Here is a 27,902-nt window from a genome sequence, read left to right as displayed (position 1 = left end):
TGATTGAATGAATGAAAGGTCTCCCGCAGAGAGGCAGGAGTGCATCTGTCAGGACTCGGGCGGTCACTAGCCCGCTATTTCCTAAAGTCTGGGTCCAGAGCTCCCAAATGCATCCTTGTAGCCTCTCGAAGGGGAGGATTTGCCCTCTACACCCTGCAAAAACATGCCCGCTGTTGTCACCTAATTATTGCAGCGATAATAATGGTAGTCTTTGTTAGGCATATACTATGTGTGAAGCATGGTGCCGGATTGTACTAAATGCTGAGCTTGAAGGGTGCGACTGATTAACCTCCCTTCCTCTCTCCTCCTGCTGACCTTAGGCCAGAAGGAGCAGGATCCAAGCTAGCCCTGCCTCTCAGAGTGAACCAGTACTGGAAGGGGACGTGTCCTTTTCCATCATGGTCTTGGTAAGCCTGAATCAGGGTAGGGAGGGTGGACAGGCAGATCTGGGATGCTGCAGAAGGAGGGCAAGTGAACCAGACCTCCAGATGGAGGGAGGCTATTGCTCATTTACCCTCTCACCTTCCTGGCCATAGTGCCCCTCAATTACCTTCTTGCAACCAGCGGCCAAATGGGGAGCGCTGGCAATTGGTTCAGGGGCTGATTTTTTGAGCTCACATTTTTAAATACAAGTTATCTTTAGATTGCCACTTGCCTGGCCCAGGGACAGCTCAGAAACAGGGAACCCCTGACAAGTTAAGCCAGAAACCAGAGCAGGTCAGGGGCAGGGCAGCACATTAGAATGGAAAGGGACTCCCCCAAACTCAACCACAGATAACTGAAATATCTCATCCCATCCACTGTTTATATAGCAGTAGAGTGTCTAATATGCTTTTGGGATGATATTGCCGTAGTTTCACATTGTTCCCGGTTGAGTGCTGTTAGGTTGTGCTAGAGAGAACAGCCAGCATGGATGGGTAGTTATAACCTTAACTGCTTAGTCCAGTGGCCCACAAAATTAATTTTATTTTATGATTTAAAGAAAAAAAAAGAACTTCAGTTAGACTTAGTGTTCACTTGCTGACATGTTGGAGTCTAGGTGCCGAAGTGGGGTCTGTCTGTCCTGCGTTTCCACTGCTCCCCTCAACATCTCCAAGTGCCTCCCTAGTCCCATTGAGCCTCCTCAATGAAAGGAAACAGAGTTGAAATTCTGGGGAACATTTAACTTTGTGCTGCCTTCTGGGAGGCAGGAGAGATGAGGCTGATGCTGACACCCCCAGTACAGCTCCCCTCTAGATTGTAAGCTCCTTGTGAACAGGGTATGTGTCTATCAACTCTGATTGTACTTTCCAAGCGCTTAGTATAGTGCTCTGTACTACACACAGCAAATACCAATGACCAATTGAGCTGCTGTTACTTGGAAGTGTTATTCACATCTCATCACCATGGAGAAAACACAAACAGGGAAAGGCTTGGACTCTTGTCTGGTGCCCCCTCATTGGGCCCTGGAATTCCTCGTTAAACCTCAGCCAGGTGGCTGTCAGTTCTGAACCCGTGTTCCGTCATCTTTTACCTGCTTTCCCGATTTGCACGGCCAGTTTAGTGAGTTTCCCTTGCAGCACTGATTTCTCCTTTTTGGGCACACTGGCTTTCTTCTTCTCCCGCTCCTCCATCTCTCCTCCCTCTGCACTCTTCAGAGGCTGCATCTCCATGGCTACTGCCCCATCTTGCTTTTTCGCTGCACAGAAGGGAAACCACATAGCAGGTTGCTACTTAACCCTCAACCCAAGGAGGGGTGGGGTACTTGCAAACAGTTAAAAAGTCCAAAAGAGAAATCAACAATAGCAAACACTCAGATTTAAATCCTTTCTCATGTCGTCAGGGCTTTCAAATGCACCCTCTTTTCATCAGTTTGAGCCTGTGTAACGACACGAGTTTTCAGTCTCAATCTAGATCCCCAAATCCGGATTCCCCAATCCCATAACTGGACATTCCTTTTAGGACTAGGTGTCCAGGTGCTAGGTGATGACAATAATAAATGACACTGCTCAGAAACTACAGTCTGAGGAAGTGCTTTAGCTCCAGTCCCTGATTGCCAGGCATTTCTTATTTTCTTTACCATCTTGAGATTTTTATTTCCTTGGAGAGATTAAATGACTGGAATGAAGAATGCCATATCTGAAGTCATGCACTCTGGGTAGTGTCCTTGGGATGTCATATAATCTTCAGCAGAACAGGTGTCCCTAGGTCTCTGCTCTCCCATCTGCCCAATGGGGGCTGTAATACTTACCTTGGGTGGGGGCTAGAGAAGGAAGGGAAGGGGTGCTGAGAAGATGACATAATGCATTACTGAGGATCCACAGGATCCAAGAACCGCCCAGGGCAGAGCCTGCCTCCACCTTAAAGGAAGCTTAATCGAGCTCAGGGTCTGCACCTGATCCCAAGACATCTCCCCTTCCCCTCTACCAGGGATGCCCTGGGCTTCTTGCAGCCCCTCTGGTTTGGTGGATGATTTTAACTCTTGTCTTTGGCTCTGCCCAGGAAAGTGTGCCAACTTGTACTTGTGTGTCTATGCTCGAGAACCAGCGTGAAAATCCCCATGGACTGAACTTTCCGTGCCTCCTAATGGGAGCAGACGTTTAACACGTCCCCCTCAGTGCCAACCAGTGCAGTTGGTCTTAGGAACCAGCTGAAAGGCTGAATTCTTTCTAGCCACAGAACAGATGTGTCTGGAAGTCAGAAAGAGTGGCAGTTCTCTTGAAGTGCGGGACTCACCACTGGCAACTTTGTGTTGAAATGAATCATCTCTTCCTTGGCTTCTCTCACCTGTATCTCCCCACCAGCCCCAAACCCTATGCCCGCAGTGGGCCTCACTCGAAAGAACGTGAATGGTTGAGATGGGTGGGATTTTGGGCCTGTTAAATTCTGGCCTCCTCCGTTCCAGCTCCAAATTGACCAAGAAAGTGCCAACTGTAGTGACTGTTTTGTGTGTACTTTCCCATTCACTCAGGAAGCTGAGACCCAACAACTCATTCCATACAGAATTCACCACACACACAAGATCCTTTCCTTCTAGCCCTGGGCAATCAAGGAGCCATCTTTAGGCTGTTTTAGGAGTCAAATATCTGTGGCAAACTGAAACCTTGGCTGCTCCTATGGTCATTAAGAGGTCTTTACCAGTTTTTCATTGTGATCTGGAGCCTGAATACACCGGACCAAACTGAATATGATTCTCAGGCTGCTCATCACTGCTCACTGTATAGACTCTTATCTCCGTCCCTGCAGTACCTGATGATATTATTGAATGGTTAAGATGCTCAGAAGCACAGTTCTGCTGCCACTGGTGGAGGGCAGATCTGAGGTTGAGAAGCTATGGGACTGACAACCTTTCCATTGTAACTCACAAATTTCATTGGACCCCATTTCCATTCCCCCTCAACCTTTTCTATTTCTAATCATATATTTTTTTTTTAACTGGGACAGAGGGAACATCTTAACATATTGAGAAGTAGCTTGGCCTAGGATACAGAGCACAGATCTGGGAATCAGAGGACCTGGGTTCTAATCCCAGTTCTCCCGTGTAACTGTTGTATGACTTTAGGCAAGGTTACTTCACTTCTCTGTGCCTCAGTTCCCTGCTAAATGGGTATTCACTACTTTCCTACCTACTTAGATTATGAACCTCATGTGGGACCTGATTATCTTGTATCTATCCCAATGCTTAGTACAGTGCTCGGCAAATAGTAAGCACTCAACAAATACCACAATTATTATTATTATTTTTATCTTACTTGTTCTAGATCAGGACTGCAGCTTCCAGGATTCCAGATTCCCAGAGGCCCTGACAACACTGCTTCTTTCTATGGACTGTGAGCCCACTGTTGGGTAGGGACTGTCTCTATATGTTGCCAACTTGTACTTCCCAAGCGCTTAGTACAGTGCTCTGCACACAGTAAGTGCTCAATAAATATGATTGATTGATTGATTTGGTCTCTCTAATTAAACCCTTCAAGCTAAGCTCCTGCTGCCTGTGGTTGATGGCTAAAGTCTCAAATAAGTAACAAGGTCCTAACCCCCTCCTAGAGAAGCCAGCTGTGGGCCAATAGGGTGAATAAAGGCTATTGAAAATAGGCCTTTCATTTCCACCCAGCATATCCAACCAGAACAGTTGGAGTCAGAGGTCATGGGTTCAAATCCCAGCTCCGCCAAGTGTCAGCTGTGTGATTTTGGGCAAGTCACTTAACTTCTCTGTGCCTCAGTTACCTCATCTGTAAAATGGGGATGAAGACTGTAAGCCCCCCGTGGGACAATCTGATCACCTTGTAACCTCCCCAGTGCTTAGAACAGTGCTTTGCACATAGTAAGCACTTAATAAATGCCATTAAAAACAAACAAACATAAAAACCAGTTCCTTGGCTGCTTGCCATTTATCAGAGTCATTAGAGCCTCTCAGGCACAAACTTTCCCAGTAATCTCCCCTTGAGGGCAGAGGCTTCAGTAGCAGCATTCTCCTGCCCAGCCAAGTCCGTTGGCATGGGGGCTGGGATGGAGTCTGTCCTCCATTCCTCCTGGAGGGTGCAGACTCAAATTTCCTTTCCCACCCCCAGCTGCCCTGGGACATCAGGGCATCAGTATGATTTCAGCTCCAGTCCGGTCAGCACTGGGGTTATGCAAGAAGGAGATGAGGGGCTCAAGAGAGGGTAACAGAGAACCCCTGGGGGTATGCCTTTTGTTCCTTTTCCTGGTCCACACCTCCACTTCGGGAACTTGGATTTGGTCAAGGGGACCGAGAGGTGGCCATTTCCACATGCAAGAGCCCAGGCAGTCAGCAAATTTACCAACCCAGGCCAGAAGGTGCCCTGAGAGGCAGCAGGTGAGCCCCAGCAGAGAGCCCATGTCCCCCGCATCCCCAGCCTCAGGAGGGATTCCATTGTCTCAGCGGAAGTCACCTGAGTCAAGTGGCAATGTGCATCACTGCACCTTGGGAAACCTCACAGCTTTCCACAGAGAGGACGTCAGCAACATATGGCATGTTGGCAGCACCTGGGCTCCTTCAGGACACCCAGATCTACTGACGGTGTGTTCTGTACATGTTCTGTCCCTGATCTGCGTTCAGGCTGGGCCTGTCTCCCTCAGACCCTCCGTATTTACGCATTCACGGCTGAAAGGAATTGCACCCTCAAGGAAAGGATCTGACTTTTCACTTCATTCTATTCTTCCTCATATTCCAATCCACTCCTTATGACTTAGGCGTAGATGGCCCCTCTTTACACGGCTCTATAGGGAGGTATATGTTCTTTGTGGAACAACTGACCTCATCAGAGGCCATGGCAAACCAGTCAGTTCATGCTGTGGGCACACAGGGGCCATTTCCTTATCAAGCTCAGTGCCCCATGTTGAGAGGTTCTGATGACTTAAAAAGGAGCTGTTTCTTTGGGTTACCTCCATGGGACACTGACGACAATGAAAAATTCACACTGTCCACCACTTTTTCTAAGGTGAAGTGCACTCACCAGATCTGCTCTGATTCCACTCTGTCTAACGTTTGTTATCCCCCTCTGAAAGAATGAACTCTTGTGAAGTCATACAGTGACTAACCTCATATAATTGAGCCAGGGGTTGGCTTAGGTCAGTAGTTTGTCATTGATCATCCGGCCAGAGCCACATGGACGAAACAGAGGGCATCCAAAAGAATTGAATGGGATCTCCCCATTCTTTATCTTCGCTGTGTTATAAAGGGTAGCTGTCTCGTGAACCAGCGTCTCAATAGGTGAAGTTGTGGCTCTTTGTTATACTACTGCATCCCTCTACTCACCTTTGAACTGGACTGTGAGGTCTCTGATTGACAGCTGGAGCCTGATGGTGGGGTGGAGAGGGTGTGTCTGTGACCTCCTCCGCTCACTTTGCTCCCAGCCTACTCGGAGTCTGAGAGGGTTCTAAGTTCCCTGAGCCTTGCAGTGAGGAGCAGGAGGGTTGCCTGAAATGCCCTTTGCTAGCCACATGGGCAGGATGATGTCAGGGTTCACATCAGTCACTGGGGTGGAACAAGCCATCTGGTGCTCTAGAGGGGTTTATTATTCTTGTTGTTATCATTTATTATTATCCTTATGGTATTAGTTAAGCACTAACTATGTGTCTAACATTGACCTAAGCCCTGGGGCAGATACAACTTAACCAGGTTGGATATAGTCTCTGTCCCACGTTGGGCTCACAGTCTAGGAGGGAGAGCAGGTATTAATTCCCATTTTACGGTTGACTAAAGTGAGGTACAGAGAAGTTAAGTGGCTTACCCAAAGTCACACAGCAAGCAAGTGGCAGGACCGGAATTGGAATCCAAGTCCTCTGACACTCAGGTCCATGCTGTTTCTCAAACCCAATTTTCTAGAAGGCTTTATGTTACCTATGCCCTATGCTGATACAGGCCCCGCCCCACTTTTTCTTTTTTTTACCAAAAAAAGTCTCTTCAAAAGATAGTTCTGCCTCATGCAGATTTGACTGATGTCAGAAATGTAGTTAGTTATCTCTTAGTTGCAATCTAAACCTTCCCTCAGCAACAGACAGATTACAGGATTCTGCATGTAGTTCTGAGAATCCTAAAAGTCAAAGACAAGGATAAAAAAAACTAGACTCTCTAAGAGGTGGGGTTTTATAGTTTGTTCATTTTGCCGAAAACTATAGTCTAAAATAGTTTCAAGGATTGAATTTGGAGGTTTTTATTTACCAAATGGGTGGCGCCCTGAGGAGATTTTCACAATTTCTTTCTGTCTGCTATTTTCTTATTTCACAATCCAAAAGACTGTATAGTGACAATACTTCCTGGCTGCAGCAGTTTTGCTCGACTGTTAAGGCAGTTCAAGAGCGATTCGCTGCCGAGTATGGAACAGATTCATTTTTAGGACATTTTCCTCTCCTAATTTCTAAGTTTTAGGCTTTGCTAAAAAAACCCCTCATTTTGGAGCACTAAAGTATATTTTGCTTGTTTCTGCCAGAGTGCGCGGGGAAGACTCTTTCCTATTCATGCCACCATTTGCCATTAACTGAATCCCTGCTTTTTTATTTCCTCTTTCCAAACATGGAAACAAGGAGCCACCTGGAGCTGCTCAGAGTAACACCCACTTACCTTTTAGTACAGTTACAGGATTATTTTGGGGCAATGGAGAAATATGAGAAAAGCGTTCAGAGAATACCAGCCCAGCCTGAGGCCCCTGGTTACCCATGAGTTTCTAGGACTACCCACAGTTCCCCAAGGCATTCCAAGCTGAGAAGATGTAAATGACCTTGGAAAAGTTACACTCTATATTGCACTTTACCTTTGTTCTGATTATTCTCCACAGCCCCATCCTGCTGCTTTCCTACAATGAAAGAGGAATGACAAACACAACACTTGAAAACAGACAAGACAGCACTCTCCCATACACACACTCACACACTCGATGGAGAGTACAGCTGTGTAGCACACAAAACAGTCCCCACAGTGATGGACACTGACACAGAGGATAGGAGATGGCGTGGGTGGAGGAAGCATGAAGAGGAAGGCAAAAAAACTGCCATGGAGACAATTTTTGTGTTCTCAGGTAAGGAGGATCCACACCAAAATGGTGCTAATACCAGGGCTGCCCCATCTGGGGCAGGAAGTGAAATGTCTATGGGAAATCCAGTTGGGCAGCTGAGAAAAGAAGTGGAGAGAAAGTCTTAGGCTACATCACAAGGGATGCCCACTAGAAAGTATGCTTTTCCTGCTTGTGAAGATGGATAGAAACAAGAATGGGATTTTGGAGTCCAGAGAGAAGTAAGTGGTGGAATCTACTTCTCTGACCTTTTCAGGAGAGATGCATGCTCAGTTGATCTCTGGTCGATTGAGGGGCAGCTTTACCTGAAGACAGGGGGATCCACTAGATCCTCCCAAATCTCTCAAGATCCTTCCAGGCTAATGATGCTGTAAAGTGAATGGCCTGCTTTCTGAATTCAGAGGATGCAGGACTTAACAAGTGATCGTGAAGAGAAATTCATACCCGTTGCTGCTAATGCGCATTACACCTGGGTCCAGGGAAGGGGTAGAGTCCTGAAGCAGCAGATCCTGGGCAGGAATTCGCCCTCACGGGGCAGACCAGAGGGCCTCCAGCCTCTCTACAAGGGCTGCTGAGCAGCCCGAATCAGCCATTCTCCTCTCACTCCCCACTGGGGATGAGTTCCAAAACCTTTTATGAATTTCATGTGTGTAATAATGTCCTTAACATTAGGCTCTAATACAGCTGCAGTACATCAGCCTAATTAATTCACTTTACTATAATTTATGTCCTTGAAGCCAGGGCCTCTCAAATCTACTATGCAAATTTATGAAAAATAATATGTAAAGTAGGATTATGAGCCAGAAGCCCTGGCACTTTTTTTTTTTTTTTAACCAGGACTGTAGCAGTTTAAACATAATCAGGAAGATTGGGGTCAACACCCCTTCTATGCTGAATGTTTTCCTGCAGAGAAGGAAAGAGAAAGAAAACCCTATTTCATTCTCTGATATCATTGTTAATGAACTGCGGCAGAGAGACAACTTAGAGCAGGGGCAGGTGGTAAGGGGAACAGGCATGAGGGTGTTAATGAGGCTTTTCTTTTGGTCTGATGTTCCATGACTATGACCTCTTCTCTTCCTCAGACCAGATGGCCCGCTCCTGTTTTGTTGGCTCATCCTACTCTGATAGAATCTAACCTCACCCTCACCCCATTCACTTGCTGGCATACTGGTTGAAAGTCATTACATGTGAAAACAGGCACAATCTCCTAAATGTGCATGGGAAATGAGGATTTTAAGAAAATCTCCGTATTTGGAAGGGGTAGGATAAGGAGAAGAAAAACAGTGAAATTGCTCCACATGGTGTGCTTGGTTTCCTCTCCTTTTTAAGTGACTCATTTCCATTCTTGGAAATGCCAGTCCCAAGATTCCCCCTTTTGGAATGAAGATGCTCCATCACCCAGATAGAGAGGGTCCAGGGGAAAGGCTCTCCTCCAGGGAGACAGATGGTCATGTGCATTGGCCTTGGTTCTGGGAGCATGGTTGACAGCCACTAGGACAGAAGTGAAATGGGGATGAATGAAACAAAGTGGGTTTGTGGCCAGATTACAATTCAGATTGCAGTGCTCCATGGGAGATGAATGGTAGAAGAACAGGAAGTGAGGATGGTTTTTGGAGTTGAGGTGAAGAGGTTGTGGGGAGGTTAGAAATTGAACAATAAAAAGTGAGTAAACCCGCCATGGAATGGATCCAAAACATTATTCAGGCTCGACATACATCAGGATAAAAATACCAAGTTAGCCATGTTACCGAATATGGCCCGGATTGGCAAAATAGGAAAATTTCTAACTTCAAGGACTGAATACCCATCTCTGTCAGTCATTTTCAACTTCCAGGTACAGACAGATGATTTCCTGTCACTTAAAAGAGGGGGGCATCTGAATCTTAGGCCTTCCATTTTGTTTCAGGATCAGATAACTCTCTACCCTACTGAGTCTGAGCTGTTGTATTAATCTGCCCTGGCCTTGGGGCGGTTTAGATAGTTCAATTCAAAATTTTCCGTAATGTTTCAGAAGAATGGGGCTCTGGAGTAACCAACCATTCTACTGGGGGTTGGGTTGGTCACTCCAACTAATAGTTAAGCATTTACTTTGTGCAAAGCACTGGGGTAGATACAAGATAATCAGGTTAGACACAGTCCCTGCCAACATGGGGCTCACAGTTTAAGTAGGAGGGAAGGCAGGTATTGAATCTCCATTTTACAAGAGGAAGAAACTGAGGCACAGAGACGTTAAGTGACTTGCCCAAGGTCATAGGAGGCAAATGGTGGAGTTGGAAGTAGAACCCAGGTATTCTGACTCTCAGGGTCATGCTTTCTCTAGTAGGTCACGCTGCTTTCCAGACTTGATGGGAAATGGAGAGTTTGGGAGGTGATAAGAAATAGTGCCAGGGCCTGTATAGCTTCAAGACCACCAGACCCCATGAGAACATATGACCTGTTTCATTAGCTGGAGGAGGATTCTGTCCTGTGTGCAACCACAGAGTGAGTGTGGACAACTCATTCCACCTGCTCTAGCTCTCTTCCTCCCTTCAAGGCCCTACTGAAAGCTCACCTCCTCCAGGAGGCCTTCCCAGACTGAGCCCCATCCTTCCTCTCCCCCTCGTCTCCCTCTCCATCCCTCCCATCTTACCTCCTTCCCTTCCCCACAGCACCTGTATATATGTATATATGTTTGTACATATTTATTACTCCATTTATTTATTTATTTATTTTACTTGTACATATCTATTCTATTTATTTTATTTTGTTAGTATGTTTGGTTTTGTTCTCTGTCTCCCCCTTCTAGACTGTGAGCCCACTGTTGGGTAGGGACTGTCTCTATATGTTGCCAATTTGTACTTCCCAAGCGCTTAGTACAGTGCTCTGCACACAGTAAGCGCTCAATAAATACGACTGATGATAAGAACAATACTTACCTTACTCACTGGGGTGCTAGGAAGCTTCATTAATTAGTATTTGTAAAAGAATGGCGAGAGTCTCCCAAAGCAGGGAGCAAGAGAAGTGTGAAACATCGCTATTGTGAAGTTTCTGCTTTCAATCAATTGATGGTTGGTTGGGGTATGTGGAAAGGAAAGATCAAGTTATCCCTTTGATAAGAAAGTTAGGGTGTTATGGCTACTTAAGAGTAGTTTTCAAGTGATTAAACAGCAAGGATGACCTGTTGTTTAAAGATGGCAAGCTCCTTGAGGGCAGGGATGGGGTATCTCACTTCATTTGCACTCTCTCAAGCACTGGGGACAGTGTTTCACTCTCAGTAAACTCTCAATAAGTGCCATCCCTGGAGGACAGAATTAGAGGATTACATACTTGAATTGTAACCGGAGAGAGTGAAGTTAGACCTCAAGTAGTACATCCCGACAATGAGAGCTGTTCAAAACATTGAGATTGGTGATAGGGAGGGCGTGGAATATTTTTTTCTGAGGGGGTGGTAATAATAATAATAATAATTATGGTACTTGTTAAGCACCTACTATGTGCCAAGGACTGTTCTAAGCACTGGGGTAGACACAAGTTAATCAGGTCAGACACAGTCCCTGTCCCACATGGAGCTCACATTCTTAATCCCCACTTTATAGGTGAGGTGACTGAGGCCCAGATAAATTAAGTGACTTGCCCAAGGTCACATAGCCTACATGTGGCAGAGCCAGGATTAGAACCCAGGTCCTTCTGAGTCCCAGGCCCATGCTCTACCCACTAAGCCATGCTTGAGATCCTCTTACATCTACTTGGCTTGAGGTGTGATCTTGCCTTAAGGCAGGGGGATGGACTGAGTGACCTCTCAATCCCTCAGATCTCCTTCCAGGTCTAGGAGCTTACACTGCATTGTATTCTGCAGCAGCATTTCCTGTAATGCACCAAGGGTCCCGACCTCACTCATAGTTTCTCCACACCTGAGCCATCGGACATGGAACCCAGTTATGCTCAGAAAGTAGGTATAGCCTAACCCTCAGCAGCCTCATCGTCGGACCGAAGGACACATCTATACTTTTACCCCATTATCTTTGACTTGCTTGTTGTGGAAAACTGAACGGACAGCCTTATCCAAGCTCTCCTCTCAAATTCCCCTCTAGCAAGAAGGGAAATAACTCAACCCCTCAGAACATAGCCCCCTGCCAACTTGGCTCTAAAAGCATCACTGTGAGAGTTGGGTTCCTACTTTTTCTTTTCACGGTCCTGGGGGAGTTCCTTTACCCAGGCATCACCTTCAAGTTGGGGACAGAGCTGGAATCTTGATAGCCCGGCATGTTGCACGGCAGTAAGCTGACGCTGTGTGCCCTCGGCCCTAACCAGAGCAACATCTCAGAGGGCCACATTTCCTGGAGACGTCAAGGGTCTACACTGCTCCTAGGGCTGGGGTGAGTTGCAAGCCGCTTCTGTCCCTGCCTTTCTTGACAGTTTGATGTCCCCAAAGAGCAGTCTTAGTGATCCCCCTTCTGCTTTCCGCTTTTAATATAATATGTCATTCTTCCTTTTAAATACAAACAACAAATCAGTCCCAAACATATGCTGGCTTTCAGGAATAATTGGCAGCTGGGGGAAAGAAACCTTTTAATGAATTTCTAACTTCAGGTTATCCTCCAGAGTAAAATTTCATCTGCTTTCAGTGCACCTAACTGAAAGACGGCACCACAAAGCATTTGTACACATCCAGTTTGGAACAAGTACCATGCAATCTTAATGAGATTAACCCCATTCTCTCTTTCCTTCCTTTTTAAAAGCTTTTGTTCATATAAGGAAAAGCTTTTGTTCAAAGAGGGATATCAGAATCTCCCTCATTTGACTTATTAATCCTAGAAATTCTCATCCCTCAAACCTTGCCTGCCAGAAGAGAAACCAAACACCTTGCTTCCAACATGAAAATTGTTCCCATCCTTCCTCTTTCTCACTGTTGTTACATGCTTCCTTTTCTCCCCCATCCTCTAGCCTGCTGTCTTTATTTCATGCAAAGAAATCTGCTCTATGCTGCATCTGTTCCCTTCTCTAAGGGTTCAGGCTTCTTCTATGCTGTCCCAGAGAGAACAGTTTCTCTCTTCCTGGTGTTCAGCCACCTCTTTCCTTTTGTTCAACACTGTTCCAAGACTTAACTTAGGTGGGGAATGTCTGCCGATCCTCCCCCAGGCCAACTGGGGCTGGAGGGAAGGGGGGGTGAGGGAGACAGGGGCGTAGAGGATACCGTGTCTGCTGTGGCTGGGGCCACAGCTGCTATGTGATGACTTCTGCAGAAAAACTAATGGTGGAGGGGTGGTGACAGCGTGCGAGATCCTGCTTCCCCGTCTGCAGTTGGTCTGCCACTGGGACTTATTGCAGGCATTTCTGGGGTAAGTGACACTGTTCTCCTGATAGCATTCCTGAAACTGCCACTCTCCTCCTGCCCACAGCCCTACTCCCCTCTCGAAGCTGCTCTGGTGCCAGCCATGCCACATTTTCCAAATAGAGAAAATAAAGAGAAAGTGCAGAAAAAGCCAAGCAAACCAAAATAACCCTTGTTTTAAAAACATATTTTGAAAGTAGAGGACGGTCTATAACGCTGCCTTAGAATGGAAGCACAGAGGGAGCAGGCATACCATGTTGACTATGGGGATTGGGTGGAGCCTAGTGCTTAAAAGACAGTATCCAACCACCAACAATATTTTGGTTGAGCAGCCAAAGGAAGGAGTAACTTGAGTGGATGTGATTGTCATATGTCAAACAGGCCCTGAAGTCATAGGTCAATCTTGTCTGGACTCACAAAAGGCAGCGTGAAAGAACCCCAAACAATTTGACCCCGGAGGATCAAATTAGAGGAGCAGCATAGCCTAGTGGAATAAGCCCAGGACTGGGAATCAGGAAACCTGGGTTCTAATCCTGGTTCTGCTACCTGCCAGCTGGGTGATGTTGGGGCAAGTCATTTAACTTCTCTCTGCCTCAGTTAACTCATCTGTAAAACAGGGATTATTTTCCATCATTCTCTTTTGCTCCTTAGACTGTGAGCTCCATGTGGGACAAGGAATGTGTCTGATCTGATTATCTGATTCTGTGGCAGCGCTTGATGCACAGTAAGTGCTTAATAAATATCATTATTATTACTAAGGATTCAGACTTTCCAGGGTGTTTACAGGTTGGGAAGGGGATGGGGAGGGGGCACAGTGATAGCGAGGGGAATGGTAAGGTGGCAGAACAAGGAAAAACCTCTCTTTTCCCTCCCTAAACCAGACAGACCTTGAGGTTCCTATCAAAAATACAGAAGCAGGACAGCACAGTAGCTGTCACTAATCCTTGGATAGGGAGATGTCAAATCGGGGTAAAATGCATGCAAGCAAAGGGCCGCTGATTAAAGCCATCAGACAAAAAAACCTTATCCAGCCAAAAGTTAATTCAACCTTAGAGCAGTTCCTAAAGTCAGTGGCTCCTGAAAATACAGAACTCTGTACAAAACAGGTCCAGCAAATACTGACAAAGATGGTACTGGTGGTTGAGACCCAGATGCTTGGGCTATTAAGAACAGGCTTGGCAATACAGTGAGAGAAGGATGGGAGGGTGGACCGCAGGGCCATCTGGACAGACTTGGTAGCTGCAGCTTTTCGGGTGGTTGAGGAGAAAATGCTCAAGGGACTAACCCAGTGTCAGACAAAGCACAGAATGAGAGGCCATATTTCTGCATTAGCAGGAGAGGAAGCGGCAGAATCGGAAGTGACGGTCTGGGGGAAGAATGCTCAGGAGACTTGGGAGAGCTGGGATCTTGTTTCTACTAGAGGCCTAGGCCTCTTCCCCCCACCAAATGGGGGGAGCAGTGCCTGCCCTCTTTGGTCCCAAGGCCTTCTAGAGCCTCTGAGCAACCCTGAAATCAGGTGCTCTCTAGTAATTCCAGGGGTCATCTTTAACCACGAGGCCAGGTGGGCTCTCTGAAGAAAGGAAAGGGGCATCAAAGAGCAAAAATGAGTCAGCTACCATAAAGAGGGTTAAAGGGATCTTGGAGGGCATTTAGTACCACAGTGTTAAGGATGGAAGAAAAAACAGAGAAAGCCAGTTAGGTTGCTAGTGAGAGAGGGCAAGAAATTAACAGTGGGTCTTTGGCAGCTGACGTTCAGAACAAGTTATTATTCCATTGTTCCTTTCTGAGGAGAAATAAGTGCCCAGGAGTAGATTTTTACTTTGCCTCTACTGTGATTTCTGATTTAAGAGCCTGATCCTCCAGAGCACGAGTAGAGACTGGCCCCCCCTGCTCTCCTCCCCTTCTAGAAGCAGAGGCCCTGTCAATCTTTCCCTTTGCCCACGATTATATCGGGATGCAGGGAAGCCGGGTTAGTGGTCTCTTCACCTAAGAGCCATGTTTGCGGTTGTCTGGAAATGGCCTGTACTGGGCCTGTCCCCAGACACAGGCATACATTCACACACACACACACACACAAATGCACATGGGCACACACATATATTCATACAGGCACCTAAACATGCCCAAATTGGCACACATGCATGTACTCACAAGAATGTTCTCTCTCTCTCTCTCTCTCTCTCTCTCTCTCTCTCTCTCACACACACACACACACACACACACACACACACACACACACACACAGAGAGACTTTGCCTATGGAAAGGCCTAGTCCACGCAGAAGCAGCTAGACAGTGGGTCCTGGAGAATTCCAAGCTAGTGCAGTTTCCAGCCTCCCTTCTATCCCTACATCACCGGTTCTGTCCCTGGGCTGGAGGACACTGGGAGCTGCTGGGAGGGAGGACAGGGAGAGGGTAACCTCTTTCGGCAGGGAACATGTCTACCAACTCTGTTATATCGTACTCTCCCAAGCCCTTAATACAGGTCTACACACAGTAAGAGGTCAATAAATATGATTAATCGATTCCCTGGAGTCACAAAGCCAATTGGTTTATGCACTCCCAGGCTCCTCCGCAGCATGGGCAGAACCTTGGGTTCATTAAATACGATTGATTGATTGATTGATTCACTGATTCTGTTCAATTTGGCTCTTTGTGCTAGGAGGGCACTAGAAGCCCCTATGCTGAGCTCAGCCCACCCTGTCCTTAACCCTCAGCCAGACTCATCCTCCTTGGAAGTCTTTTTTTTTAATGGTATTTGTTTAGCACTTACTATTTGCCAGGCACTATACTAAGTGCTGGGGTAGATACTAAGTAATCAGGTTGGACACAGTTCATGACCCACATTCATTCATTCATTCATTCAATTATATTTATTGAGCACTTACTGTGTGCAGAGCACTGTACTAAGCGCTTGGGAAGTAAAATGGGGCTCGCAGTCTTAATCCCCATTTTACAGATGAGGGGACTGAGACAAAGAGTAAGTGATTTGCCCAAGGTCCCACAACAAGTCACTTAACTTCTCCGTGCCTCAGTTCTCTCATCTGTAAAATGAAGTTTGTGGTCAACTGGTAGCGACTTCTGCGGCTTTTCCCAGGAAAAATTCCTATTTCTGTGTAAAGAAGCAGACTGGCCAGGCTGCAGAAGCCTATGGCTGCTGCCCTCTGGCCTCTTTCCATGCTACCCTGGACCAGGCACCTGATTGACACTGCACGGCCAGGAAAGGGCACAGGGGAGAAAGCCATGCTGAAGAGACACAGGTGGTCCAGGGGTAAAGGCATCATCCTGACCATTCACCCCACCCCACCTTATGAGGGAAAAGTGGTGGGGACATGGGGACAGGCAGAGCCATTAAGTCATAAAGGACCCCAGTGGGCAGCCTGCAACAGAGTGGTAGGGAGACAATACTTAGGACATGGAGATACATGCTAATCAGTGCTTTTGCTTGCTACCTAGCATAACATATTAAGGGAAATTGCTTATGTACATGCTGAACCCTTTATGGATATGAAAAAACATCAGGTCAAGTTGGAAAAATACCAGATATAACAAAAAGGGTTCAGAGCCCATAAATCTAACGTGAATGCTGAGGAAATATTAAGAAAGTCTGTACTCATCAAAGGAAACACAGACTCCCAAGCACCAAGACGCATTAGGTAACTGAAAGAAAATAAAATATATATGGCATTCTTGGTCGTATATCTACTTCTTTTGGAGAAGTCTGTGTAATTCAGGGTTTGGCTATATTCGAGGTGTGCTATGCAGAATTAGTCAAGTATTCCTCACAAAATGGAAATCTGTTCTCTGACTTCATGAGTGCCTTAGAGCAAATGTGGGAAGCAGGCAGAAGATCAATAATATTAATTAGAATATCAATAATAATAACAACAGTATTTGCTAAGTACTTATTGCCTGCCAAGCACTGTAGTAGATATTAGATAATCACATAATTAGAGAAGCAGCGTGGCTCAGTGGAAAGAGCACGGGCTTGGGAGTCAGAGGTCATGGGTTCTAATCCCAACTCCGCCAATTGTCAGCTGTGTGACTTTGGGCAAGTCACTTAACTCTCTGGGCCTCAGTCACCTCATCTGTAAAATGGGGATAAAGACTGTGAGCCCCACGTGGGACAACTTGATTCTCTTGTATCTACCCCAGCGCTTAGAACAGTGCTCAGCACATAGTGAGCACTTAACAAATGTCATTATTATTGTTTTTATTATTATTATAATCAGGTCCCACATGGGGTTCACAGTCTAAGTAGGAATGGCAGCAGGTATTGAATCCCCATTTTGCAGATGATGGAACTGAGGCACAGAGAAGTGAAGTGACTTGCCCAAAGTCACACAGCACACAATTGGCGGAGCTGGGATTAGAACCCACGACCTCCAGCTCTTTCCCCTAGACCATGCTGCTTCCCATGGCAGAGCAGTGATTTTGGATGAAGGATTGACTGGTGGGGGAGTCTGCATTGTTTGCAAAAGCCAAGGATGCCAAGGTGCCCATGTGCATGTTCTGCTAAAGGGAGATACATTACAGCTGCTTTTTGAGGAGAGACATTTCTTGAGCAGTCGTGGTGTGCAGAGCACTATACTATCTGTTGGGAGAGTACAATGGAGCAAGAAGACACTCCCTTTCCATATCCGAAAGTCAGAAATAAACCCGGAAAAGAGTAACATTTAATTCTGTTTGGGAAATTAATGTTTTTGGGAAAATATATCTGGGAGGCACTGTGACCTAATGGAAAGTGCTCAAGTCTTGGAGTCAGGAGAACTGGGTTCTGCTTCCAGCTCTGCCACTGGCCTGCTGTGTGAACTTGGTTAAGTCAACTTTCTGGGTCTCGGCCTTCTCATATGCAAAAAAAGGGATTCTACCTGCTCTCCCTACCACTTGTGGGACAGTGACTGTGTCTGATCTGATAATCATATACCTATCCCAGCTCCCAGGGCAGTGGTTGGCAAAGAGTAAGCACTTAATACTCAAATAACAATTATTATTATTTTAAGTATTTGAAAATCCAGCGAGACTTTCGGTGGGAAAGAAGAAAAAATAATAATACAGAAAGAGGCCTGGGCAGTCATTGAATGTGAACCCGTTGTTGGGTAGGGACCGTCTCTATTATGTTGCCGACTTGTACTTCCCAAGCGCTTAGTACAGTGTTCTGCACACAGTAAGCTCTCAATAAACACAATTGAATAACTACTGAGTACATGGGGTACAATGGCGCAATGGTTAAGGCTATGGACTAAGTGAAGAGACTCTTATTCTAGCTATAGGGATTACTGGGTGAAATTGGAAGGAAAATGGTGCTGGCTTCTTCTGATCACCATGTTTTCCAAGGGTGGTGTGACTGAAGAGATGGAACAATGTGGCAATCAATCTGGCTATTACTAGTTTCAGCTTCATGTCAAGGTGAATCATATTGGTGAGCAAAGAAACAACTCCTCTTTGAACGCTTCTTGCAAAACTGACTTTAAAATGCTACATCATGTGAACTTCCAGAGATAACAAAAATTCTTGAGGAAAGATCAAAGGAGGAAAAATTGAGGGCGATAAGTATCGCTAAAGCAGCGTGGTTTAGTGGAAAGAGCCCGAGCTTGGAAGTCAGAGGTCGTGGGTTCTAATCCTGGCTCCTCCACTTAACACCTGTGTGACTTTGGGTGAGTCACTTAACTTCTCTATGCCTCAGTTACCTCATCTGTAAAATGGGGATTAAGACTGTGAGCCCCACCTGATTACCTTGTATCTACCCCAGTGCTTAGAAAAGTGCTTGGCAGATAGTAAGCGCTTAAAAAATGCCAACTTTATTATTATTACCACAAAAGGTTCCAAACCATGCCATATTATTATGGTCTACCATATTTCATTCCTTCACTATATTTTTTTACTGTCTGCTATACTTTGATTTTCCCAGGAAGGGAACCATCTAGTTATCAAAGATTCGAGAGGAGAACCATGGAAGAGACAAGAAAAATTTAATTTGAGAATCGGAAAAAACTGTGTCACTAAGCACTCCTATATCATTTCTCTGGGGAAGGAGTGTAAGTTCAGCTAAGATGCTTCAAACCAGACTAGACAAATACTAGAGGGTGAATTGCTGGGAGCTATTTGGTATTGGACCGGAGGGAGCTAGCGTGAAATACCTGTAAAGGCACTGCAAGGTTTTTTCCAGTGCTGACTTTCAGGCTTCCCTGTACTCTAACTTCATTGCTCTGATGCCAACGAAAGGGGCTGGTAGTGAGAACTTGGGTGACTGGAATTCCACTTGACAAACAGCAAGCCTTTCTTTCATGCCAGTCCATTATTTCACAACTCAGATCCTTCTCATATTTTGTTGCAGGCTCCTGCTGAAAAAGAACCTTTCCCTCTCCCACCTTCCGAATCATGGCTTTGTTGTTGTGCCCAGGGAATATTATTTCAGCTTCTACGCTCTTGGCTTGTGCTGCAAAAGCAGCAGCAGAAAGGAAGAGAACGTCATAAATAATGAATCACCCCCTCCCACTCTCTCCTCCTCTCCGTGTCCCTCCGTTTTGCCTGTAAACATCTTGTCTCTTGCTCAAACCTAAGCATTCAGCAGAATCCTACAGCCACATACTCACTGGCTATTGACGGCCCTGCTTGAGTGTACTTAGTGTGCCAGGGAGGTCCAGGGTAGAAAGGACAACAATGAGAAGGAAAAAAGAAAAAAGAACATGTTGGAAGAGATAGACCACCAGTTAGGTTGGCTAGAAGCTCTGTTCAAAGAGCAGTCCTTCTGTTTCCAGCACCACCCTTTGGGCCCCCTTTTATGCTTGGGGAAATCAGCAAAAATCATTCAATCCTCCAGCCAAGATGAGCTCAAAACAGCTCCTTGGACTTAGGCCTTGAGGAAGAGATGACTGGGGCCAACCCTGACTCTTGCAGGCTCAGAGCAGGTGGCTCCTAGCTAGGATGAGACCCTCACAAGTCCTTTAGAGTGCACTTGAAAGGCAGGTACCCTCGAAATCTAACACCTTCTGAGCCGCTACTAGAGTTCCAGCCTGAAGATGTGATGGACACCCATGCTAGGAGACTAGGAGCTCCAGGAACTGGGTAATATTTGGAGCTACTTCTTGACCATTCCCGCCTTCTTGCTGGTTACATCCGCTGCCTCAGCAGGAGCATGGCTGGCAGGGAAGAGAGTGTGCAAGTGGTGATGTGTGAACAACTAACTCCAAAATAATAATAATAATAATAATCATAAATAATGATTTTGGTATTTGTTAAGTGCTTACTATGTGCCAAGCACTGTTCTAAGTGCTGGGGGAGATACAAGGTAATCAGGTTGTCCCACATGGGGCTCACAGTCTTAATCCTCATTTTAAAGATGAGGTAACTGAGGCCCAGTGAAGTTTAGTGACTTGCCCAAAGTCACAGAGCTGATAAGTGGTGGAGCCGGGATCAGAGCCCATGACTTCTGACTCTCAAGCCTGGGCTCTTTCCATCGAGCCACGTTCACAGAGGTTTCTAGGGTCTGAAGTCTTTGGGATGGAATTACTATTGCTTACGGTGGGAAACTCCATCATGGAACTTCATTCAATCATATTTACTTAGCGCTTACTGTGTGGAAAGCACTGTACTAAGCGCTTGAACATCCTATTAGCTGAGATGCTCACCCCCAACTATCCATCCCATCTCCTCCGCAACAATGCCAGCACCATCCCCTGTATCTCAACTTCAGGAAGGGCTGAACAGTTTGTGGGGGACAATCTCCTGAAAGCTGGGTTTTCTCCACTTTCATTATTATTATTATTATTATTATTATTATCATTATTATTATTATAATGGCATTTATTAAGCACTTACTATGTGCAAGCACTGTTCTAAGTGCTGGAGCACTATTCCAAACACTTGGGTCTCCTTGCTAGTTTTCATAGTCCTAGCCCCTTGCCGTGTGGAAATGCAGGAAGCACAGATTCTTCCAGAGACGGGGGCCTCTCCCGTGAGTTCGCATTTCAAAATAAATCCGAGCAGATCATCGCCATGAAGAGGGAAGAGACGGGATCAAGCCCAACGAGGGGGAAAATAATAATGATGGTATCTGTTAAGTGCTTACTATGTGCAAAGCACTGTTCTAAGCGCTGGGGGGATGCAAGGTGATCAGGTTGTCCCACGTGGGGCTCACAATCTTAATTCCCATTTTACAGATGAGGTAACTGAGGCACAGAGAAGTTAAGTGACTTGCCCAAAGTCACATAGCCGATAAGTGGTGGAGTTGGGATTAGAACCCATGACCTCTGACTCCCAAGCCCGTGCTCTTTCCACTGAGCCACGCTGAGTGACTGCTACAAGACGCTAGCTAGTCCAACATCAAGGAGCTGGGCTTTCAAGTGAAAATAACTTCCCATCTGTCACCCCTGTCCTATCATTGAAAAAGGAAACTGCAGTGCCTGGAAGTTAATCATTTATAAAGAACATGAATATTTTATGGGAAAAAAATGGCCTACAAAGAAACAACACTGTTGGGCGTTAATGTTGCGCCATTCACGAGCTGTAATGGGGAGGTGCTGCGACCATCTGGTGACTGGGAGGAAGGGGGCTAGTGGCTGCGGAGGCTGCCATGGGGCAGGAAGAAGTAGAATGAGGTAGACCAACTGGGAATTGCAACCAACAGATTGGCCGTTCCATTTGCCATCACGAGATCTGACTTGCAGGACAGCAGGTGGAAACACAACTGACTCATTCTCCACCCTTCTTCTGCTTCCTTCTACTCTGTTCTTTCCTGCCCTCTGAACTCTGCTGAGAAGTACCCCAGGGAATGAGTGCTATTCTCACCTCAAGATTCATACCTCGCTGGCAGAAGAAATGAGCATATTTCAGATATGGCGGGGTCCTCATCAAATCAAATAATACCCCCCACCTACCTCCCCATTGTTCTGCAAATCTTCTCTGGGTTTCCCGTCTGAGGGCTTTCCTTGGTGTTAATGAGCTACTCTGGGTAGGAACCACCTGAGCTGGTTGGCGGATATGAGAGTCTCTGACATCTGAGGGGCCAATGAAGCCTACTGCTTTGCTAGAAACACTCCCCCCTCTCCCTTCTTCCAGGGAAGTAGGTATCTACTATGTTAAATCCAGGCCTATGGGAACAAAATAGAGCAGAGTGTGAGGTGATTATATGAATAATTTAAGCCTCCTTGACCAAAAAAAAAAGTTCACCCGAATGATCTGAACTATTAACTTAGCTCTCCACCTGCCTTTCCCTGGGCCGAGATCACCTCCAAGCCTCTAAGACCTACATTTGGGCTGCCATTCGCAGTGAAATAGGCAAGGAATCACAATGGGCAGCAGTCTATTTTTGAAAAGCCGTCTCCAAAACCAAGATCAAGTGCCCTAAATGTGCATATAGACCCAATGGTGGCAATGGGGCCTGCAGTCTGGTGCTCCCTGAAAGTTCCGGGGGCCATCCTCTAATTCCCGAGTCAGGACCGCGTCCTGGCTCTTCCTCCTGGGGAAATAGGGTCCTGATGTCAGTAACTAGGAATAATAAAATGTTGAGTAATAAAATGATACTAATAACCGTGATTCATTAAGCACTTACTAGGTGCCAAGCACTGCAGTAAGCAGTGGGGTAGATACAAAATAATCAGATCCAACACAGTCTCTGTCCCACATGGGGCTCCCAGTCAAAGGAGGAGAGCCAACATTGAATTCCCGTTTTGCAGATGAGGAAGCGGAAACATAGAGAAGTTAAGTGACTTGTCCAAGGTCACACGACAGGCTAGTTGCAGAGCTGGGATGAGAACCTAGGTCCCCTGACTCTGGTTGTGAACTGGGGGAAAGTGGGGCCTCACTTCACAGTCCCGTTAAGCCAACAACTGTATAGAAATCGAGTCATTGTAGCAAAATCAGGGCTTACCTTTCTTGTCCTTTTTCTCCTCTTCCTCACCGCCGGCTCCGAGCAGGGTAAAGATAATCCCTGTCTGGGAGTTTACACCAACAGCAGAGACCACCATTCTTCCCGATCCTTCCATGACGTGGGTGCCTGGCAAAACACAGAGAGGTCTGTGAGCCTGCATACTTGTTTTGTTTTGTTGTCTGTCTCCCCTCTTCTAGACTGTGAGCCCGTTGCTGAGTAGGGATTGTCTCTATTTCATTCATTCATTCAATTGTATTTATTGAGCGCTTACTGTGTGTAGAGCACTGTACTAAAAGCTTGGAAAGTACAATTCAGCAACAGATAGAGACAATCCCTATCCAACAACGGGCTCACAGTCTGTTGCTGAATTGTACTTTCCAAGCGCTTAGTACAGTGCTCTGCACACAGTAAGTACTCAATAAATACGATGGAATGAATGGTGTTCCTGGGTGAACTGTTTTATCTTCCCTTGGGTCAATCAATATCTGACTTATTTATTTTACTTGTACATATCTATTCTATTTATTTTATTTTGTTAATATGTTTGGTTTTGTTCTCTGTCTCCCCCTTCTAGACTGTGAGCCCACTGTTGGGTAGGGACTGTCTCTACATGTTGCCAACTTGTACTTCCCAAGCACTTAGTACAGTGCTCTGCACACAGTAAGCGCTCAATAAATACAATTGATTGATTGATTGATTGATTGACTGGTTCACCTGGGCCCCCTCCTCACCACCTCTAAATCATTGAAAAGGACTTCTGGGAAACTGAGACATTTCTCAAGGGGAAAAGATGTGGGCTGGACGCTCCTTGCTACTCTACGTCTGGGTTTGCTTCTGGGGATGGCACTGGCTGCCTTAACCTATTGATCATCATCGTCCATCCCCATGGATTCTTCCTTCGTCTTCAGTATCTGGCCTGCTTTCATTGTTTCAGTATAGGTTTTCCTCCTCCTTGTGATCCCAATCAGTAGTTCTTTGATTTCTTACTATGCTACAGGCTCCTGCTCTTTTTCCTCAGCCTTCACCAATAACATCACAGTCCAAAGATTAGTTGTTTTTTTAATGGTATTTGTTAAGCACTTATTAGGTGGCAGACACTCAACCAAGTGCTGGGATAAGTGTAAGATAATCCGGTTGGACACAATCCTTGTCTCACATGGGGCTCACAGTCTTAATTCCCATTGTACAGATGAGGTGACTGAGGCACAGAGAAGTAATTTGTTCATGGTTACAAAGCAGACAAGAGAGAAGTTGGGATTAGAATTCAGATCCTTTGACTCCCAAGTCCACACTTCTTCCCAATAATAATAATAATAATAATAATAATAATAATAATAATAATAATGGCATTTATTCATTCACTCATTCAATCGTATTAATTGAGCGCTTACTGTGTGCAGAGTTCTGTACTAAGCGCTTGGGAAGTACAAGCTGGCAACATATAGAGACAGTCCCTACCCAATAGTGGGCTCATAGTCTAGAGGAGCTTTATTAAGCGCTTACTATGTGCAAAGCACTGTTCTAAGCGCTGGGGAGGTTACAAGGTGATCAGCTTGTCCCATGGGGGGGCTCACAGTCTTAATCCCCATTTTACAGATGAAGTAGCTGAGGCTCAGAGAAGTGAAGTGACTTGCCCAAATTCACACAGCTGACAATTGACAGAGCCAGGATTCGAACCCATGACCTCCGACTCCAAAGCCCATGCTCTTTCCACTGAGCCACGCTGCTTCCCAATCCCTTTTGTTTCACCCCAGCCCCTTCATCAACCTCCAGAAATGGATGTTGGCTCCAGTCTAATCCATGATAGACCCTCCCCTCCTCTCTTGCTGGGCTCTCAATGGTCACATTCAGTTTGTTGCTAAATCCTGCTTCTCTCCAATGCTTTCTGAATCTCCTTCTTCCTCTCCATCCAAGCATCTACCACCCTACTCCTGGCACTCATCTTGTCCTGACTCTGTCAGACTCCTCACTGGTCCCCCTGCCTCCAGTTTCATCCCTTTCCATTCCATTCTTGACTTTGCTGCCTGGATCCTTTTTCTAAAATATTATTCTATGCACATTAAAATTCGTGAATATTGCAAAGGTACAATTCTTTCCCCTTACTGTGATGTTGGAGCCCCCAACATTGGTGGGGGTCAGAGAGCTTTCTTTGACTTGGAGGAAGTGGGAGACAAAGAGGCCTGTATTCCAGTGTCCAGCCTCTGCTGCTCTCACCGGTGATCTGAGCAGTGTTAGCGTGAACAGTCCTGAGTAAACTACTGCTCCAAGAGCTGAGGATCCCAGATTGGGAAATGGTTTTGAAGGTCAGAGATAAATATTAAAGGAAACCTGGGAGCCACTAGCTTCATCATTAGCTACAAACACTTAAGAGAAGCAGCTTATTGTCTGCCAAGCACTGTAGTAGATATTAAATAATCAGAGCAGCAGCGTGACTCAGTGGAAAGAGCACGCGCTTTGGAGTCAGAGGTCATGGGTTCAAATCCAGGCTCCTCCAGTTGTCAGCTGTGTGACTTTGGGCAAGTCACTTAACTTCTCTGGGCCTCAGTTACCTCATCTGTAAAATGGGGATTAAGACTGTTGGCCCCCCATGGGCCACAGTAAGCGCTCAATAAAAGATTGCTTGTTTAATTTCTTTCAAAAAGATGTGTCTTGTTGCCTTACTAATCATGTTTTGAAAGTTGAGATTGATTCATTTTTAGTTAACAATATTAAAGGAAAGAAGTGTAACCTCCCCAGTGCTTAGAACAGTGCTTTGCACATGGTAAGCGCTTAATAAATGCCATGATTATTTATTATTTATTATTACTGCAGCCTCTCTGTCACCAGCAACTCATGATCACCTCATTGCTCAATCCTTTTAATCTTCTATGTCTTTTAGGTATTTTTTCTTTTCTCCCTGGCCACCCTGGGTCTCTTGGCTCTGTGTCTTCTCCTCACCTTTCTTCATCCTCCCTCTTTTGGCCTTTTCCCCACTACGTCTCTAGTATCCTTTTCCCCATTTGTCTTCTCACCTTGAAGGGAATCCTTCTTTCTCAGCTGAATTTCTCCCGCTTCTCTCCTGGGAAAGGGTAATATCCCCTGCAAAACGTCTTCTAGTTGCAGCATTTAATTTAGGCCCAGTCTCCTCACCCCCAACAATGCAGACAGAACTCCAGAGGTGGGATACTTACCAGAGAGTAACATAGGATCCTTTTCCACTGACTTGCGTACGTGGTCTGATTCTCCTGTTAATGAACTTTCATCAATTTTGAGGTCATTCCCCTGGATCAGAACTCCATCTGCGGGCAGCAAGTCCCCTGGAAGAATACCAATGAGATGGAAAAATCAGGAAACTAAGGCTGTTACTGATCTCCCCACAACCCTGGAGCCAATTCCAGATTTCACCTAATTTGGCCCTCAGCTTCTGAAACACACTAAGGCTTGTTGGGGGTGGGGCTACTACCTTTGGGGATTCATTCATTCATTCAATCGCATTTATTGAGTGCTTACTGTGTGCAGAGCACTGTACTAAGCGCTTGGGAAATACACCTCTCAGGGTGACGTTCCAGCACATGAGAAGCAGCATGGCTCAGTGGAAAGAGCCTGGGCTTGGGAGTCAGAAGTCATGGGTTCTAATCCTGCCTCCACCACTTGTCAGCTGTGTGACTTTGGGCAAGTCACTTAACTTTTCTGTGCCTCAGTTCCCTCATCTGTAAAATGGGGATTACGACTGTGAGCACCACACAGGACAACCTTGATTACCTTGTATCCCCCCAGCAGTTAGAACAGTGCTTGGCACATAGAAAGCGCTTAAATACCAACATTATTATTATTATTATTATTGTTATCCCCTACTTCACCTTCTCCTCAGGACTCAAAAGAAAAAAATAGTCTTCTAAAGCCAGAGGTTTCGCTGTTCCAGGTCTAATCTTGCGACTTTCTGTCTGTCTGAGTTGCAAACAGCTCATGAATATAATCCCCAAGGTCATTAATATTCAAACCGGCCCATGGACATCTAGGGAGAGACTGAAGGTATGACACGTTTCTTATTAATCTCCATCTTAAAGCTAACTTGGGTCCTATTGAAGGAAGATCGACAGTTCTGGGAGTACATCCTAGCCAGAGTCACGGCTTAGGTGTGGTGATGAAATCTTCAACATCCAAGTTACAGTGACCGAACTTTGACTAGGTTTTTTGGTCTTGAATCCCAGAGTGAAGGGGATCAGAGAGGAATTGACCCTGGGTGAGGATTCAGCAGGCCAGTTTCTGTAGGAAGTTGAGGATGGCATCTCATCGATCATGCACTCTGTCCTATTCCTGGTTTTTCTCCTTCTCCTTTGCCTGCTGAATGATATCCTCTCTGTCTTATTTACTTATATCATTGTCAGTCTCCCCCTCTAAACTGTAAGCTCACTGCAGGGAGCGTTTCTACCAACTTTGTTGCGCTGTACTCTTCCAAGTACTTAGTACAGTGCTCTGCCACAGTAAGCTCTCAATAAATGATTGCTTGTTTAATTTCTTTCAATAAAGATGTGTCTTCTTGCCTTACTAATCATGTTTTGAAAGTTGAGATTGATTCATTTTTAGTTAACAACATTAAAGGAAAGAAGTGGAGTACAGGATTCAAATAATTTTCATCACCCCATTTCTCAATTACTGATCTTCTCCCAAAGGGCCGCCATCAGCACGAGCTGCAGAGAACTTGTTGAAGTGGCAGTGATCACATTTCATCTCTAGAGTATTTTGCAAACATGAACTAATGAAGACTCGTTAAACCCCTCTGGGGTAATACATTCCCCAAATCTGTCGCAGGGAACTGGAGTACAGGGAAATGGAATGTTTGGTGGATAACCCAGAGGAATTCCCTATTAGCACTGGCATGAAAATTTGGGAAATCCAGGATCCTACTCAAGCCATGAGCACAAATTCTTCTACATCCAACTCCTGGTTATCTGTGACAACTGGGGAAAGGAGAGAGTATGGAAGACTGAAATTCAAAGATAATTCTCAACTTCATTTTAGCCAGTAGTTTCTCTATCTTTCCCACTGTGTCCAAGCCACAGGAGAAAGGGAAAGAAGCAGCGTGGCTCAGTGGAAAAGAGCACGGGCTTTGGAGTCAGAGGTCATGGGTTCAAATCCCAGCTCCGCCAACTGTCAGCTGTGTGACTTTGGGCAAGTCACTTGACTTCTCTGGGCCTCAGTTCCCACATCTGTAAAATGGGGATTAAGACTGT

General features: G+C 45.7%; 1 protein-coding gene across 6 annotated transcripts in view; it reads right to left on the bottom strand.

Annotated features, from left to right (window-relative positions):
- Window positions 1-27,902, bottom strand: part of ATP2B3 (ATPase plasma membrane Ca2+ transporting 3) — a 182,714-nt gene that overhangs the window by 64,203 nt on the left and 90,609 nt on the right. For 4 of the 6 annotated variants that reach the window (XM_038747648.1, XM_038747654.1, XM_038747649.1 and 1 more), the window contains exons 6-9: window positions 25,860-25,985; window positions 22,690-22,815; window positions 7,251-7,292; window positions 1,514-1,678 (exon numbers count right to left, since the gene is read on the bottom strand). In XM_038747648.1, coding sequence (XP_038603576.1) covers window positions 1,514-1,678; window positions 7,251-7,292; window positions 22,690-22,815; window positions 25,860-25,985 — 459 coding nt within the window. The remainder of the gene's footprint in view (window positions 1-1,513; window positions 1,679-7,250; window positions 7,293-22,689; window positions 22,816-25,859; window positions 25,986-27,902) is intronic. The other 2 variants (XM_038747650.1, XM_038747653.1) reach the window with 1 other exon arrangement.

This window comes from Tachyglossus aculeatus, chromosome 6 (assembly GCF_015852505.1).
Source record: "Tachyglossus aculeatus isolate mTacAcu1 chromosome 6, mTacAcu1.pri, whole genome shotgun sequence".
NCBI classification, from domain to species: Eukaryota; Metazoa; Chordata; class Mammalia; order Monotremata; family Tachyglossidae; genus Tachyglossus; species Tachyglossus aculeatus.
This window is presented reverse-complemented; position numbering and strand designations above follow the sequence as displayed.